General features: G+C 43.4%; 1 protein-coding gene across 4 annotated transcripts in view; it reads right to left on the bottom strand.

Moving 5' to 3' along the window:
* Positions 1-205: 205 nt before the first annotated feature.
* ehbp1l1a (EH domain binding protein 1-like 1a) overlaps positions 206-16824 on the bottom strand; it is a 36016-nt gene continuing 19397 nt past the window's right edge. For 2 of the 4 annotated variants that reach the window (XM_083675280.1, XM_083675281.1), the window contains 11 exons: positions 6258-6453; positions 5924-6090; positions 5740-5788; positions 5087-5602; positions 4900-4951; positions 4542-4600; positions 4146-4257; positions 3782-3881; positions 3448-3521; positions 2110-2224; positions 206-1907 (listed from right to left, as the gene is read on the bottom strand). In XM_083675280.1, coding sequence (XP_083531406.1) covers positions 1814-1907; positions 2110-2224; positions 3448-3521; positions 3782-3881; positions 4146-4257; positions 4542-4600; positions 4900-4951; positions 5087-5602; positions 5740-5788; positions 5924-6090; positions 6258-6453 — 1534 coding nt within the window. In that variant the 3' untranslated portion in view covers positions 206-1813. Of the gene's footprint in view, positions 1908-2109; positions 2225-3447; positions 3522-3781; positions 3882-4145; positions 4258-4541; positions 4601-4899; positions 4952-5086; positions 5603-5739; positions 5789-5923; positions 6091-6257; positions 9507-10036; positions 10604-11012; positions 11187-11575; positions 11685-16824 lie in introns of those variants that run through there. The other 2 variants (XM_083675278.1, XM_083675279.1) reach the window with 2 other exon arrangements.

Below are 16824 nucleotides of genomic sequence, written 5' to 3'. Positions count from 1 at the left end.
CTCTAGTAATCATGCATGCATGCAGAAACACCACAACTAATACCAGACACTGCAAGTCCAATTCGGGGGTTTTTATTATTATTATTATTAGGGAGAATGGAACTTCGAACAGAATTTCACCTCAGTGGCCAGTGGTGGCAGATTTCCACAGCCACAGCTCCTTTAAGAACATATACTGAGAAAACACACAGGCAATAGGTTATGTCAGTCATCCAAAATAGCTTTATTCTCCAAAGTTTACAAATAGTGCAAATGTAACATTAAAACAAAATTTACTTCTCAACAAACTAAAAGTTAATCTCCCACACAGGGTAAACATCACCACAGTAAATTATATAACTGAGATTGGGGTCACAAGCTAGAAAACAACTTCACTTCAAAGTCAAAGAAAAAAAACATTCACTCTCAGTCAATTCACATCCCAAAACTATTTTGTTCTCAGTGACAGTAGTTCCTCACACAGATATAGAAATGCCTCATCAACGTCTCATGATATCACAATACCGAGTGGTCCACTCTTGGCAAATAGTAATACTGTTGTAACTACAGTTATAAGTGCTGGCCTTTCGAGGCTGCTAACTTTGTTTTACTGAGATGTCTTTTATATCATATTGGCAGAACTCTTAAACATGAGGAATATTTGTATAACGCAATATGTGCACAGTATCTATGCATATAACAACCTCCGTCAGAGGACTGTATTATCGTAATTGCTAGTGTGGTGATTTAAAACTGGAAATTCTATAACACACATTAACCTGACAGCCAAGGTTCCAATCAATGCAATAGTTAAAAGGCACATTTGAATGGCATGTTCTCAGGTAAAAACCTATTCAATAAATAATATAAATATTTAAATAAAGTTAAAAACTTTTGTTCTTACAGACCCCAAGCTGTGTTATAGACTCCTAATCTTTCCCTTTCATCCCATTTCTCCTACTCTGGTAGTGGTTTAGAGCACTGTACGTAAACATATTACATCCAAGACCTTGTCAACAACGTCCATTTTCATATTTCAGCTACAAACATCCGAATGCATGGACATAACAGACATATGCTGATTGTCTGCACAGTCCAAGGCAACATACTGTACTACAAAAAGTCAGAAGCCGCTTTTGGCATTCCCAAGTTAGGCGCATGGAGTGCACTTATACCTCCCCTCGCCTCTGCAATTGGCACATACTCAACTGTTACATGGGCCTAAAGTACAGCAGGTCTTTGGTGTAGGTTGGCACTGGAGCCCTGCCCCCTACATAATATCCCATTCAGTGAAAAATATCTATCTTTTTAGTAACCCTTACAATACACTGTAACATGTCCAGTTAAGGCAACAGTAAGGCAACTGTTTGGTGATGGTTAATATGTCTGCTTGTACTGAAATTAATATAAAACAAACACACAAACACACACACACACACACACACACACACACACACACACACACACACACACACACACACACACAATGTAAAACACAATCCAATTAAAACACAAACTGGGGAGCAAAGTGACCAATCACTGATATCCAGTCAGAGGATTTCCATTGAAATCTCATTAAGGCTCAAAAACTTTGAGGCAGGGTGGATGAACATTGCTTTATACTGTATTTCCTCATCACAGTAATGATACCACCAACCACCACCACTACTACCACCCATAGCCACTCCTAATAAAGGTATGAGGATCAACACAGTTCAGAGTCAGTCTGTCTTTGATGCCATGATCAAAATACACCTCCACACACATCCATATCAGTCCCAAGGTGTCCCCGGGAGAGCTTGCTTGACCCCTGGCTGAGGTGTGTCTGCTGGGCTCACTGCAGTGCACACTTCTCCTTGCGTTTGTCTGCGTATTTCCTTCGCCTCTGCTCCAGGCCTCTCTCCAGCCTTTCGTCCTCCTCCAGAGCCCTATGCACAGAGAACATGACTCATGCTGTAGCCCTACAACAAAAATATATCATTCTTCTCTCTTTTTAATGTCAAATTATATGTCGATTGGGATGTGGCTGTGTGTGTGTGTGTGTGTGTGTGTGTGTGTGTGTGTGTGTGTGTGTGTGTGTGTGTGTGTGTGTGTGTGTGTGTGTGTGTTGGACCATTCCCACCCTCTCACCCTCTCTCCTTAGCGTCCATGTCGTGGACCAGCTCATCTCTCTGGTTAACCAGTGACACCAGCTCCTGCAGGAGGAGTTGCTCTCTGTGTTTATGGGCCTGTGTCTTCTGCCATTCTGGGGAAGAGAATAAGGGAGAGAGTGAGTGGAAAATAGGAAAAGAGTAATAAGGAATTTAATTCAATTCCATTACTCATTGTCCCTGTCTTTGGTTAGAGTTCCTTGGTTAGACAGTTTTTTTTAAACTGGATTTATATATTTTATATTATATATACAATGTATATATGTTTAATGTACAATGATGTTAATTCAATACATCTAAAACCATTAGTTTAAAAAATCAGATTGTATCTGATTAGGAAATCCACTGTAATACAAGAAAAAAATGGAATAATTCTGATAAATGATGGAATGATGCAAAAAAAGGATCACTTCCCCAAACCAGCCTGCAGGCCTAGATGTGCTAGAAGTAATGGCGTGAGTCAATCACGCACAAAGCTTCACCCACACCCACAAAGGAAAATAATTTCCATTGCTGACTGCAGATATTTGTGCTTATTTTGGGCATCGGTATGACTATTTCTGGGTACTGATGTTAAGTGATGCTATGATGCGGAATAGAAGTGCATGGTTGTTTTGGCACAGTCTAGGTCAGGGAACCAAATGCAACCTCACGCAGGCTGGAAAAAAGAATACATGTGTTAGTAAAACTAAACAAATGTCCGCTGCTGTGCGCACCGCCATCTCATATTATTAAAATACTTTGGGCGCTCAGTGGCGTAGCACACTAAGGCGCATACCATATTATCGCAAGGTCCCTGGTTCGATTCCAGCCATCGACATATCCTGCATGTCATCCCTCCTCTCTATCAGCCATCCTTCCTGTCAATCTCTACTATCTCTATCCCAATAAAGCAGAAATGCCCTAAAAATATATAATAAAATACTTCATATTACAGTAGCCTATAGTGAGCCTACACTCAGTGCCTCATTTCCACAGAGCTCAATATTAGTGCCTACAGTAGCCTACTGACAAATGCCTTATTTTCAAGACGGGTTCATCTGTGACAGTGAAGGTTGGAACTAAATTAGAATTAATAATATAATATCATTATTAATTAACCAATATACTTTTAAGTCCATTACAAGGAATTTTGTATATTAGATGTACCTTACCAAGTATAATAAATAGCTTTAAGTAGGAGTCAAACTTTTATTTTCAGGGGAGGAGGTGGTAGGGATTAGAAAAATATTTCTGATAGAACTTAATTTCTATCTTCTCATTCCAAAGCTGATCTATCCTTAAAAAAAGGTCGTTTTTGTACATACTGTAACCTTACCTTCAATAGCCATCATGTCTCTTAGCTCACTGTTTAGCAGTTCAAACTTCCTCTCCAGGTCCTGCTCTTCTAGCCTGTGGAGCAGAGAGTATTGGTTACAGAAGTGTTTCTCAAATTGTGGGTCATGGTCACATGCGGTGAAGAGTTTAGGGTAGAAACATGGTTTCGTCTATATAGTGGCTGGTGGATCACAAGGAAATGTTTAAAACGCTTCAGGTAGGTCACAAACCACTGATTACTAGACGTCTAACCAGAGCAGTGTTCAGTTCCTTGTGAAATGCAAGATGATTTTCTAAAATTGGCACATTGAGCACAATGGCACTACAGGGCTTACAGTAGCTGCAGGTGATCCTGCCTCCTGATAAGGGCATTCTTCTTATTGACCAGAGTGAACCACTCCTGAATCAGCCTCTCCTCCTCCAGTTTGTCACTTCCTACAGTATGGAGACAGGAATGGTGGAGAATCATAAAGAGAGGTAACAAGCTACAAAACACAGCTATGCAACACATATACTGTACAACATGTAATGTGGATACCCCTGAATCTTCACACCTAACATTCATTAACTCTCTTACCACACATCACCATCTCTCCATCATCAACACAATGTACTTCTACCTGTCAAGGCATTTATTCACTCCTTCTCCCTCTATCTCTTTCTTCATCCCTCTCCTCCCTGCATCCCTCCTTCTCTCACCTGTCTCCATCAGTTGTCTGAGTTTCCTCTCCACCACGTCTGCTCTGCTGTCAATGTGTTTTTGCTCTGCCTCCAGAGCCTGCATCTCACTCAGCACATACTGGCTGGAGTCCTGTGACACACACACAGACACACACACACACACACACACACACACACACACACACACACACACACACACACACACGCACATGCACATACACACACACATACATACACGCACACACATACACACACACATACATACACACACACACACACACACACACACACACACACACACACACACACACACACACACCAACAACAAACAATGTCAAAGGTTGTTTCTGATTTCTGAACGCAGAAAGGTGTGACACTCAGTTATATTAAACATTTGTAGCATTTATGACTGACCTGGCACTCCTCTACAGTCAATCTACCCTCTTCCCCAGATGTACCAGGCTCCTTGCTTTCTACATGAAGAACACACACAGATGCACAGAGTAAGGCACTACAAATATGAACATAATGCACTGACTCTGCTGTGTAAATACTCAACATGAGACAATTAGAATATTAAGATTGACCAGGAAACCATCATAAACATTACGTAATAATTGTGAATGAAGTCAGTGCTCATGGAACTAACATGGATGAGTCATGTAGTGATGAGTCAAAATAATGATAACTTGTGTATGTGTTCACTCTCCTTTCAACTGCCAGTCTGTACAGTGTGTATCAAGTCAATTCATATCATATCAAATTCACATACCTATCTCAGATTTCCTCCTAGCACCTCCGCTCTCTTCCTGGCCTGTAAAAGCCTGCAATGACAAAACACAAATCACTCAAGACATGGCACAGATAGAGACAAAGAGATACAAAGACAGAGAGAGAGAGAGAGAGAGAGAGAGAGAGAGAGAGAGAGAGAGAAACATATTTCATTTTAGACCTCTTACCTCTGTTGCCTCTTCTAGTGACTCACTCCTGCGCTGTGACCTGCGCTTCTTCACCAGGTCTGCGTCCTTCACGTGAGAGAAACCAGACTTGGCAGACAAGAAGTGTGTCCTGGGAGGTGCCACAGGAGCCTGGGCTCCCCCTGCAATCTGTAGGCGTTTCGTTCTGGGGGGTGGCACCATATCCCCATTGGTCTTTGAGTCTCTATCCACCTCCTTCTCAGCAACGCTCCCGTTGGTCTCCAGTGTGATGCCCTCCTCCTGGAGCCTCTGGGCGCAGTAGCGGGCAGCTGCCTCAGGGTCAGTGCCCTCCCTGCTTTCCCTCTCCCCTGCTACGGCATAGCTGGATTCGCTGCTGTCCTTCTCAATGTGCAGCACACTTAGCTCCTGACCCATAAGGTTGGTGCGAATCTGGTTGAGGTAGGTCATGACGATGAGTCGGTCTGGCACGGCCAGGAGAACCATGTCTGAGGGTTCTATGAGCCGCGAGATACCTAGCTCAGCAAAGCCATCAAAGGCCTGGGGGTAAGGAGGAGATGGGGTGGGTTGTTTATCAAGTGTTAAGATTATTTGGTAATAAGGTTGACCTGATGATGTCTGGGCCAAGCTAATGCTGAGTATGTTACAGTACAATGAAATCACATGAGAGAAATTACCTTCCTGTTGTTATGCTTGATGTCGTAAGGGTCTAGCATCTCAAAATCTCTAAACAGCAATAGAGACAGATAAAAACAATACTGAAGAACAGGGAAAGACTACCATATTGTAGTTTAAGCCAAATGATCATGATCAATGCCATGGTTCATTATGTTTATGTATATACTCCACAGGGGTACTAACATCATCTCCGGGTGGAAGTGGTTGAGGATGGCACAGAAGGCCAGGCCATTCCTCCAAGAGGTACTGAAGTTGGTGATCTTCACCCCTTTGTGACCCTGGGTGGCCTCCTGGCACCACTCCAGCAGAGACTGGCTGGAAGTGACCAAGCCAGGGCTAGCCATTAGGCCCTGAGACACAGGACAGATTAATCACAGGTAAATTAACGTCCGTGTTGAGAGTGAAAATGTTCAGGTCGAGGTGCTGGTTGTGGCAATGAGTAAAATATTTGACAGTGACACAAAACCTGAGTGAATAATGAGTGGTAAACTGATATTGTGTATACAGTATAACATACTTCTGGGGACACAGCACAGTCTTGACCTATTTCCTGAGCGTCTGTGGGTCTGCACTGAGGCGTTGTTGGCTCATTGGCTGTCCTAACAGTGGCAATGGGTGATTGGGTATCATCTTGGAAAGTGCCACTGAGGTGCTTCTTCCCACGAGGCACTAGGACAGGCAGACCAAAAGACTTCTCTCCTACCTCCTGCTGCCTAAAAGGAGAAAGACATGGGTCTCATAAGATATAGCTCAACAAGAACTGACTGGTATAGGCCTATACTCCGGATGTGTAGCACTCACAGTTTAGAAGCAGTACATTTCAAGTATTGTTTCCAAAAACAAGAAGACACACATCTGTTTTATGCGCAATTACCCTCAGTAACAACAAAGTAATAAAATGCTGTTACATAATGCTTTGTAGTTGCATAGTAATGTAATTACTTACTATGTACTGTAGCTAAGTAGCTATGTAGCTATGTACTTGTTTGTGTTATACAATTATATCAATACAATGGTGTTACTACTACAGTAATATTCCTTTACTACACAGTTATAGGGGCAACTTAATGTAAAGTATTACCAAAAATGTATTTCACACAACCATGGACTTCACACAGAATATTTAACATTAATATCTTCAGACATGTAATGATCTATTCTAATTGTTACAGAAAATAACACACACACCCTCGAACACCACTATCATGAGGTCACATCACAGTTAGACAATTTAACATTGATTAATCCCTGTATTTGTAGGTTGAAGATAGCTGAATTGTGCCAAGCTAAACTTACCTTTGCTCATCTAAGCCACCAACAGCTACACCTACAGACACAAAGCCAAAGTCCACCTCTTCAACACCCATGTCTTTATTCAAGTCAATCGCCATCTCTTCTGTCTCTTTGGTTCCCTCGACATGTAGCCATTCATCCTGAGCTGGTGTACTAGTGGGAGTTGAAGTCTGCTCAGTCGCTGTCTCTGAGCCCCTATCAATGTCCTCAGTAACCATAGTAGTATCTGTGAAAGTCCAGCTCTCTATGCTCTCCTCCAGTCCCTTCTCACTGATCACAACAGCTATAGAATCAGATTGAGAACTTAAGATGTCTAGTGCAGCCAGGACAGGCTCTTGTTTTAACTTTAATGATATCACCTCTGAGCCAGGTATTGTAACAAAACCACCTTCGGAAACTTCCACACTTGATGTTGAGCCCTCTGTGGCTTCCTGACTGGTGGGTTGTTTGTCCTCCTGAAAGAAAGAAGACTTGTCCTCATGAGATTCTAACTGGGTGGGGAATGAAGAGTCCATTGGAGGAGTTCCATCAGGAATAGGCAAGCTCTCAAGAACCATGGTGTCCACTGTTGTATCTGGGGGACAAGGAGAGGGGGAGTTGGAAGGGGTAAAGTCATCAGGGAATGACCCACTCAGGCGTTTCTTCACCCTGGGCTCTGGGACAGGGAGACCTGAGGGCTCTAGCTGAGCCTCCGACCCTTGGGCACTTGTCTCTGATCTGGATGAATCCACGGCCTGTTCTCCTGTGACACATCCAATCTCGCCACCATCTACTTTAACCTTGTCTTCTATGTGGAGTCTACTCCTCCTACGCAGAGGTGCAACCACTTCACTAGATGCTGTGGGCTTCCCACCAGGGGGCAGAGGAGGGAGACTACTGCTCCTCTTGCTGCGTCTTGGTGGCACCAGCTCTCTAGTTGCTGAGGCTGCGGGTGACCTTCCTCTCTGTTCGTTAGGCTGGGTCTCATCTCCACAAGAGGCCAACCATGTCTTGGGAGCATCTAAGCTAACAGGAACGGTATCTGGAGGTGTGAAGTCATCTGGGAATGAGGTGCTAAGTCGTTTCCTTGCGCGAGGGATTGGGACTGGTAGTGATTTCTTTTTGTCCTCCATCTTTACCACTGGAGCAGTATCCTCTGGTGAGGCTTTAACTGACTTATCTTCAACTGACTCAATAGCTGTTTCAGCAACTTTCTGATATTGCTCCTCCTCCCCACCCTTCTCAAGGGAGTCTATCAGTAGGTCCTCTATCTTAGCTGGAGCTGTGGAACCCTGGTTGGCAGCGTTCATTGTCTCTACAGCCACAGCTTCATCCTCCGCTTTGCCTGATTCCACTTGGGGTGACTGGACTTTCTTGCTGCGTCGGGGTGGAGCTATTTTTCTGATGATTGAGAGTGGAGCAGTCTCATGAACACCAAAGTCAGTGTATGACTCAGCCTCTGTCTGAACAGGCTCTAACGTGAGGCTGTCCTTTGTCTTTGCGCATTGAGGAGGAAGTTCAGTAGTAGGCTGGCCAGATACATTTTTTAAGTCAACATTCTGTGGAGGCTCGGATGTGCTGGAGGCTCTTGAGGTTCTCCTTGAGTGTGAAGGTGGGACCAGCTCAATGGCCATCTGGTCAGTCATACATTCTGGTTCATCAGGTTTCTGAGAGGGTTGTGAGGTGAGGCTGTCTTTTCTCCTCATAGGCCGTGGGGGTATCAGTTCAATGGCTGCCTTTGCTGGACCAGTCTGAGTGATGACACTGCCCCTGCCATCAGCTTTCTGGGTGGTTGTCTCCCCAGTAAGGCTGTCCTTTCTCCTTAAAGGCCTGTGTGGGGGTTCAGTGAATGGCTGTGCAGTGTCATCAGCCTTTTGAACCTCAGGAGGAAGGCTACGATCTCTTCTTTTTGAATGGCGAGGGGGAATCAATTCAGTAGGAAGCTGTTCTGATACACTTTCAGCTTTCTGTGTGTCTGCTGGAGAAAGACTACTGTCTCTTCTTCTCACAGGCTGTGATGGAACCCCCTCAGTAGTTGTCTGGGTAGTGACACTCCCAAGATCATCAGCTTTCTGTGGAGGCTCTGGGGGAAGACTGCTGTCTCTTTTCCTTGTACGATGGGGAGGGACCACTTCAGTGCACATATTTGCAGATGCACTCCCAGCTATCTGGGTTGGCTCTTTAGTGAGACTGTCTTTTCTCCTCAATGGCCGTGACGGGACATTCTCCATGACAGTCTCTTGATTATCAGCTTTCTGTGGAGGTTCTTGTGGAATAGGCCTTTTTTTCTTTCTGCCTCTCTGAGGTTGGACGACCTCTGTCGTTTCAATACAATGAACTCTCTTATCATCAGAGGGTATATCTGTGATGGCTTCTATATGCTTTTGGGACTTGTCTTCCACCAGCAAAATGTCTGCAGTAGGTTGGGTGTCAGGGACAGAGGTTTCCTCTGTGCTTGTGTGTTGGGGGCTTAAGGACAAAAATACAGAATCAAACCTCAGGTCTTCCTATGGAGTCACATTTCATTAAATAACAAATATTTTGACAAGCATCCACAAACCAATACTTTGTCAAAAAAAGACACATTCCACAAGCTGGCGCATTTAATTTAAAGGAAATGGTTACATACCAAAGCCCACTGAGGAGACGTTCCAGCAGAAAAGCAACTCAACACCGTGACCAATAATAAACTCACCAAAAAACTCTTCCTCCTTACATCACACACATGCACATTCATCAATTTGTCACACAGCTGGCATTGGTAGCAGTACATAAAGTACACAGAGACATGGATGTACTTAGTTTACCACAACTGGGCAACAAAAGAGTGCCTTGAGACATCAAGAAGCAGCCTAGGTCCATTAGGAACATATTATAGAATTGTCCATCACAGATCAAAAACTAGCAAGCATTGCAGAGCAAACGATATACAAATAGAAAACAATGTTATGACTGCAAATTAACTTGTATTTCAAGCCGTGCAGTCAAATAGTTCATAGCGGGGTTTGCTCCCAGGACACTCACCCCTTTTCCAGGTGTAATGAAGTTGCTAAAGCTGATCCCACCTCAGCCTTTACAGTCTCAATAGGTGCCACTACTACTGACAAATCTTCAACAGAACCTGATGTATGACCAGAATCCTGCTCTTTGAATGGTGATTTCTCCCCTATATGAGCCCATGATTCAAGGGAAGTATCCTCGTCTGTTCCCTCAAATTCTTCCCTGGAGATCTCAGTAAGGTCAGCCTCAGTCAAGGGTGGCCATTTTCTCATACTGCTTGGGCCTACAACTCCAACAAACCCATCATCGCTGTCTGTGGTTGGAGATGGAGATCCAGATCTGTCATTTGCTAAACTCCACATGTATGGCTCAGCGCTAGTTGGGAGCTTGATGCTTGGTTCGGTTTGAACCATTCCCTCAGGGTGGGGCGCCACTACAGAAACTACTTCTGTGACAAGGGCAGAGGAGCCCTCTGATGGGGTCTGTGCACTCTCCTCTGCATCCACAGAGGAGGAGAGGACAATGTGACCTTCTACACTTTCAGTAGGAGGGGAGCCAGAGGGCCCCAGAATGGCTGCTACTGTTTCAAAACTGTGAGAGAAGAATAGTTATATGAGGGAAGGTAAACATTGGGAGCATGCCAAACCATATCGGGTTTAACACTTGAAATAAATCACAAGCACATATCATTCACATTCAGTCATCATGAAATTGATTTAATGGTTGACATGCAAGTTGCTCAAAGTTGTTGTTTTTTTTGTTCAGACTGTGTCAATCTTTGATCTATAAATCAATGTCAAAGACTACAAATAGAAAATGTCATTACATGAACTGCTTAATTAAACTATGGTGAAAGTGGGGACACACTGGTTAACATATTATAAGTCCTAAAGTCAACTAGATTTACCTGTATGAAAAATCCAAACAAAAATGATCAGTTATCTATCAGCATTCAGAACCTCTACCATGCTGAAGTGAAGCCTCACACTCTCCCACTTACCCTTTATGGAACACACCCACAATAGCCTGTACTAGGCCAGCGGACTCCTCCTCCTCTGCCACAGTACCCTCAGCCTCCAACACTTCCCACCCTAAGACTAGCTCTGGCTCTGAAACATCTGAAGGTTTCTCAGCAGTCATGACTTTCTCCGATGTGAGGTTCTCTATTAGTGGGCTGTCAAGGACACTGATATTAGAGATCATTGAAAAGAACCCCCCCATAGAATCAATGCAGCACACGGAAACAACACACACATACTAAGTTGTTGCACTGATGCAAACTAGTGGTAATTCACCCATAACATCCTTTACAAATTAAGCACACATATTACTCCAAGATTTGTGGTCAACAACATTTTATAAGGTTAACATGTGGATTATGTGGAGTTCCATGAAAATAACTTTTTAGAATAAGAAGAAAATGACCAAACACGCCATGCAGTCTGAAGAGGTTTTCTCCAGAGCCAATAGACCTGACTTGTGTGCCACCGCAAAACACAAATAAATACCATATTGCTAACTTCACTGCAATCCATGCAAAGAGAGATTTGTTGATTCACTTACTCTCTGTCTAGTACATACTCTGCTGGTCCCCCTGCAACCTCTTTCATTTTCTCCTCTTTCCTCTCTGGCATAATGCTCTCTTACAAAACAAAAAATATATACATTATATGCAATTTGCAACGGCATATCACTGCAAGTAGGCCAGTTAATGCTAAACAATACAGAACATGTTGCTTACCATCTGCATCTACAGATGGACGGCAAGGGGGTGCAGATGGGAATCCAGAAATACTTGCTTCTCTGGGGCATGATGGTGCCAGAGCAAACATGTTTTTTAGGTCTTCATCTCCAACTACCCTGTCTCTCACAGGCTTGGAAAACAAGTCATTTGGCATCTCCTTCAATTGCTTTTCCCACAATGGTTGGTTAGACACAGATGTTTCTACCTGGTCCAGAGCTGGATCAGATGGCTGTCTAGATGGTAATCCAGGCATTCTAGACTCTCTAGGACAAGATGGTAGAAGAGCAGCCATTGTTAATTCCTCCATTGCTTTGGGCCTTGGTATGGATGGGAACCCAGGAGTAAGAGTCTCACATGGACAAGATGGCGCCATTGCCACCATGTTTTTCATATCTTCTCTCTCCTCTGCTGACCTCTGCTGATCTGTGATGAGGACTTTCTTCTCTTTCAGTGGGTTCTCTAAAAGGATATTTGACTGCACTGACCCCACATTTCTATTGACCTCAGTTGAACTAAGACTCCTTGCTGATGGGAAACCAGGAATACTTGCAACACATGGGGCAGAGGCAAGTAAATTTACCATGTTCGGGGGTATTTGCTCAACTGAAGCAGAGGGGAAACCAGGAATGCGAGCCTCTCTTGGACATGATGGCACTAGGGTCATCATACTTTGTATGTTGTTATTATAAGGTCTCTCCTGGTATGGGGAAACTGGAATAATCATTTCTAATCTCTCCTTCTCTGGCTTTACCCACAAAGGCTTCTGTTCAACCAGCCAATCTCCTCTCTTTTCAGTGGATGAGAAACCAGGCACACTGGAGGCTTTGGGACAATAAGGCACAAGACTCATCATATTTGGCTCCTTAGCTTTTGGTTGTGGTGCAGAGGGGAAACCGGGAATCCTGGCTGCCTCTGGGCAAGATGGCACCAAAGCCACCATTGCTCTCATGATTTCACTGTCTTGTTTGGGTGTGTTTACTGCAAAAACAGTATATTCTTTCGGAAGTTGACTCCACAATGGCTTAGGTTCAACAAGCCACTCTAATTGTCTTTGTTCTAATTTTCCCTCAGTGGATGCAAAACCAGGGACACTGGACACTTTAGGGCAAGAGGGCACAAGACTCAGCATATTAGGTTGTGGTGCAGATGGGAAGCCAGAAATCCTCGCAGCTTGTGGGCAAGATGGCACCAAAAAAAACATGTTTTTGGCATTCACCATGTCTCCTTTTGATCTGTCGATAATAACTTTTCTCTCCTTTAATGGCCTCTTCAACAATGACCCCTGGTCAACAACCCACCCAACTCCCCCACTCACCTTAATGGATGGGAAACCAGGGATACTAGAGACTTTAGGACATAATGGAAGAAGGTTGACAATATTTGGCCCATAATACACAACTCTGGGGTGTGGTAGAGAGGGGAAACCAGGGATACAGGCCTTTTTTGGACAGGAAGGTACCAGAGCTACCATTGCTTTCATTGCATTTTTCTCTTTTTCAGATATGTCTTTCAATAATGTTCCCTTCTCATTTGTTTTCTTCACCCATAATAACCCATGATCTATACACCACTCTTTTCTCTTAGTTTCCTCAGAGGATGGAATGCCTGGGATACTGGAGACTTTTGGACAAGAGGTTGAAAGATTTACCATACTTGGCACAGTTCCGAAATAGACTACTCTGGGGTGTGGCACAGACGGGAAACCAGGAATCCCAGCTTCTTTTGGACAAGATGGCACCAAAGCCACCATTCCTTTCATTTCTTGTTTGTCTTTTTCTGATGTGTCAATCAAATTTGTTCGCCTCTCCTTCACTTGTCTCTCCCATAATGGATGATGATCTATGAGCCAGTCTTTTCTGTCAGCTTCCTGAGTTGATTGGAAACCAGGGATACTAGAGACTTTTGGGCAAGATGAAAGAAGGTTTAATACACAGTAGACTACTTTAGGTTGTGGTACAGAGGGGAAACCAGGGGCACAAGCCACTTTTGGACAGGATGGCACCAGAGCCAACATTGCTTTAATTTCTTGTTTGTCTTTTTCTGACCTGTCAATCAAAAATGTTGGCCTCTCCTTTATTTGCTTCTCCCATAATGGATGATGATCTATGAGCCAGCTTTTTCTGTCAGTGTCTTGAGTTGATGGGAAACCAGGGATACTGGAGATTTTTGGGCAAGAAGGTAGAATACTTGCCATACTGGACCTATAATAGACTACTTTAGGTTGTGGAACAGAAGGGAAACCTGGTATACGTGCCTCTTTTGGACAGGATGGTACCAAAGCTACCATACCTCTCATGTTATCTTTTTCTGTTCTGTATGGAGTCAAAATTGGCTTTTCTATTAGTTTCTTCTCCCATAATGGTTCCTGTTGTGACACCCATGTTTTGTTTTTGGCTTCTTTAGTAAATGGCAAACCTGGGATACTGGAGAACTTTGGGCAAGAGGGTAAAAGGTTTACCACACTTGGCCCATAATAGACTACTCTGGGCTGTGGTACAGATGGGAAACCAGGAGCTTGGGCTTCTTTTGGACAGGATGGTACCATAGCTACCATTGCTTTCATCATCTCTTTATCTCCTTTTGAACTGTATATATCTGTAGTAATAATGGGTTTCTCTTTCATTTGTTTCTCCCATAAGGATTGCCCATTTGTAAGCCACTCTTTCCCATGTGTTCCATCAGTGGCTGGAAAACCAGGTATACTTGATACCCTTGGGCAAGAAGGCAATAGATTTACCATATTTGGCTCCATATTAGCCTTGTGCTGCGCTGCAGAGGGGAAGCCAGGAATGTTTGCAACTTGTGGACATGTTGGCACCAAAGCAACCATTGCATTTGTAGTTTCATTTTCCTCCTTTGATCTGTCAGTTGACAAAAATGTATTTTCCTTTGGAAGGCTCTCCCATACAGGCTGCTGACAGATATGCCAGTCTTTTCTGCAAGCCTCTTCAATGGATGGGAAACCAGAGAGACTAGAAACTTTAGAACAGGAGGGAACAAGATTCACCATACTTGGCTGCAACTTAGCTTTTGGACGCGGCACAGAGGGGAATCCAGGAATTCTGGCTTCTTCAGGGCAAGACGGTGTCATATACACCATTTCTTTCATTGCTCCTTGATCATCAACTCCTCTGTCTGTAGTTAAAACTGGCTTGTCCTTTGGACTCCTTTCCCACAAGGACGTCATGTCAATTGACCATTGTAACTCTACCCCGTCAAATTTGATTGGCTGTCTTGAAGGTATACCAGGAATACTTGTCACATTTGGACAAGATTGTAGGAGAGAGGTCATGGACTGTGTCCCCACAATCTTGGGTCTACTTACAGATGGGAAACCAGGAATAGTTGCCACTATGGGACTTGATGGCTCCATAGCCACCATTTGTTTCATTAACTTGTTATCTTCCTTTAATCTGTCCAAATGTGCAGTGGACATCAAGGTCACCATTGATCTCTCCTTAGGTAGCTTCTCCCAAATTGCCTGTCTGTCGACTAGACTCTCATCTTCCTGTTTTGCAAGAGAGACGATTCCAGATGTGCCTGCAACTCTTGGGTAAGATGGCATGAGATCCACCATGTTGGGTTCTTTCCCCTTTTTAACTTCACTGAACAGATTTGCAGATGGAAAACCTGGAATGCAGGCGGTGCTGGGGCAAGATGGGACCATATCTGCCATACCTTTCATCATTTCTCTCTCTTCTTTTGATATTTCCATGGGCAGCTCTGGACTCTCTTTTGGTGGCTTCTCCCATAATATGCTCTTGTCCACAGGACATTCCTCTAAATGAGCCTCGGTGCAGGATGTTTGAGCAGATGGAAACCCTGGTGCACCAGCAACTATTGGGCATGATGGCAGCAGATAAACCATATTATCACATCTGAAGAAAGGGGAAACCATAGTCAGAGTCAGAGGTGACTAATACTATGACAACTAACCAGACATTTAACTACTGTAGGAACAAACCTAAGAACCGATTAAGACTACACTTTTCTGTGAGTTGCCCCTATACCAGTGTAATTACTGTAACAACATGTTGTTTCATCGTACATTAGTAAGTCCTACTGTAAGTGATTGCATAGTAATGGAGTTGAGCAGTTTGTGTTATTACACAGTGGGATAAGGACTGTTCCTTATTCAACTTGTGGAATGACAAATATGTCTCAACTCAATAGATCATGCCTTTACCAAATCACTTTGTAGCAACATGTTGATACAATGTTAGCAATTACAGTTTTATTACACAGGTTTAAGGGCAACTAAAGTGATAGTTCACCCAAATAACAAACCGAAACTCAACTGTATGACTTGGTTTGAAGGTGATTAGTCTACTTGCCCTATTCCCTCCCTTTGTTGTTCGTTAGTGGTGGCTACTGTTAGCTTGAGTTATTAGTGGCTATTCAAACAAATCAGAAAAGGGGATTTCAGCCTCTCCTGGCCAATAGACTATTTTCTACTACGACTAATACTACTAGTACTTTTTAACAAGATTTGTAATTTGGCTGAACTATCCCTTTGATGTTAAGTATTACCAGAAAGGAAATAACTAACTACCATTACACCAACACACCAATCAACACCAACACTCATGCTTTTCAACTGCTCATTGTTAATGAAAACGTTAATGCAAAATAACAAATACATTTATAATATCATCAATAATATCAACATATGAGCCAGTGAACAAAACGGACACTACAATTCCATACCATAAGCTACAAGCTTCAGTAAAGTAACAACAACAAACAGCCTCAGTCTGACGGTGTTATACTAAATCTAAACCCACTGAGCAACAATGTAACACCATGCAGATCAAAACAGCCAAACCAGCATCATACTGTATGGACACTTACCCCTTCTCTATGTGTATGTGTACACCCTCAGGTTCCACTGTGCCAGTACACAATTCCAACTGCCTAGCCAAAGTAACAACATCCTGCCCAGCATCCTCTATGTCAGAGCCTAACACTAAATCTTCCTCTACTGTTTCCTCCTCAAATGGCTTATCAAAGGTGGCTACAACTTGACCCTCATTAGTTGTCTGCCTGTGTGAAATGTCTTTTTCCTCTT

Source organism: Argentina silus, assembly GCF_951799395.1.
Source record: "Argentina silus genome assembly, chromosome: 1".
Taxonomy (NCBI): domain Eukaryota; kingdom Metazoa; phylum Chordata; class Actinopteri; order Argentiniformes; family Argentinidae; genus Argentina; species Argentina silus.
Note: the sequence above shows the minus strand (reverse complement) of the source record. Positions and strands in the feature narration are given on the sequence as shown.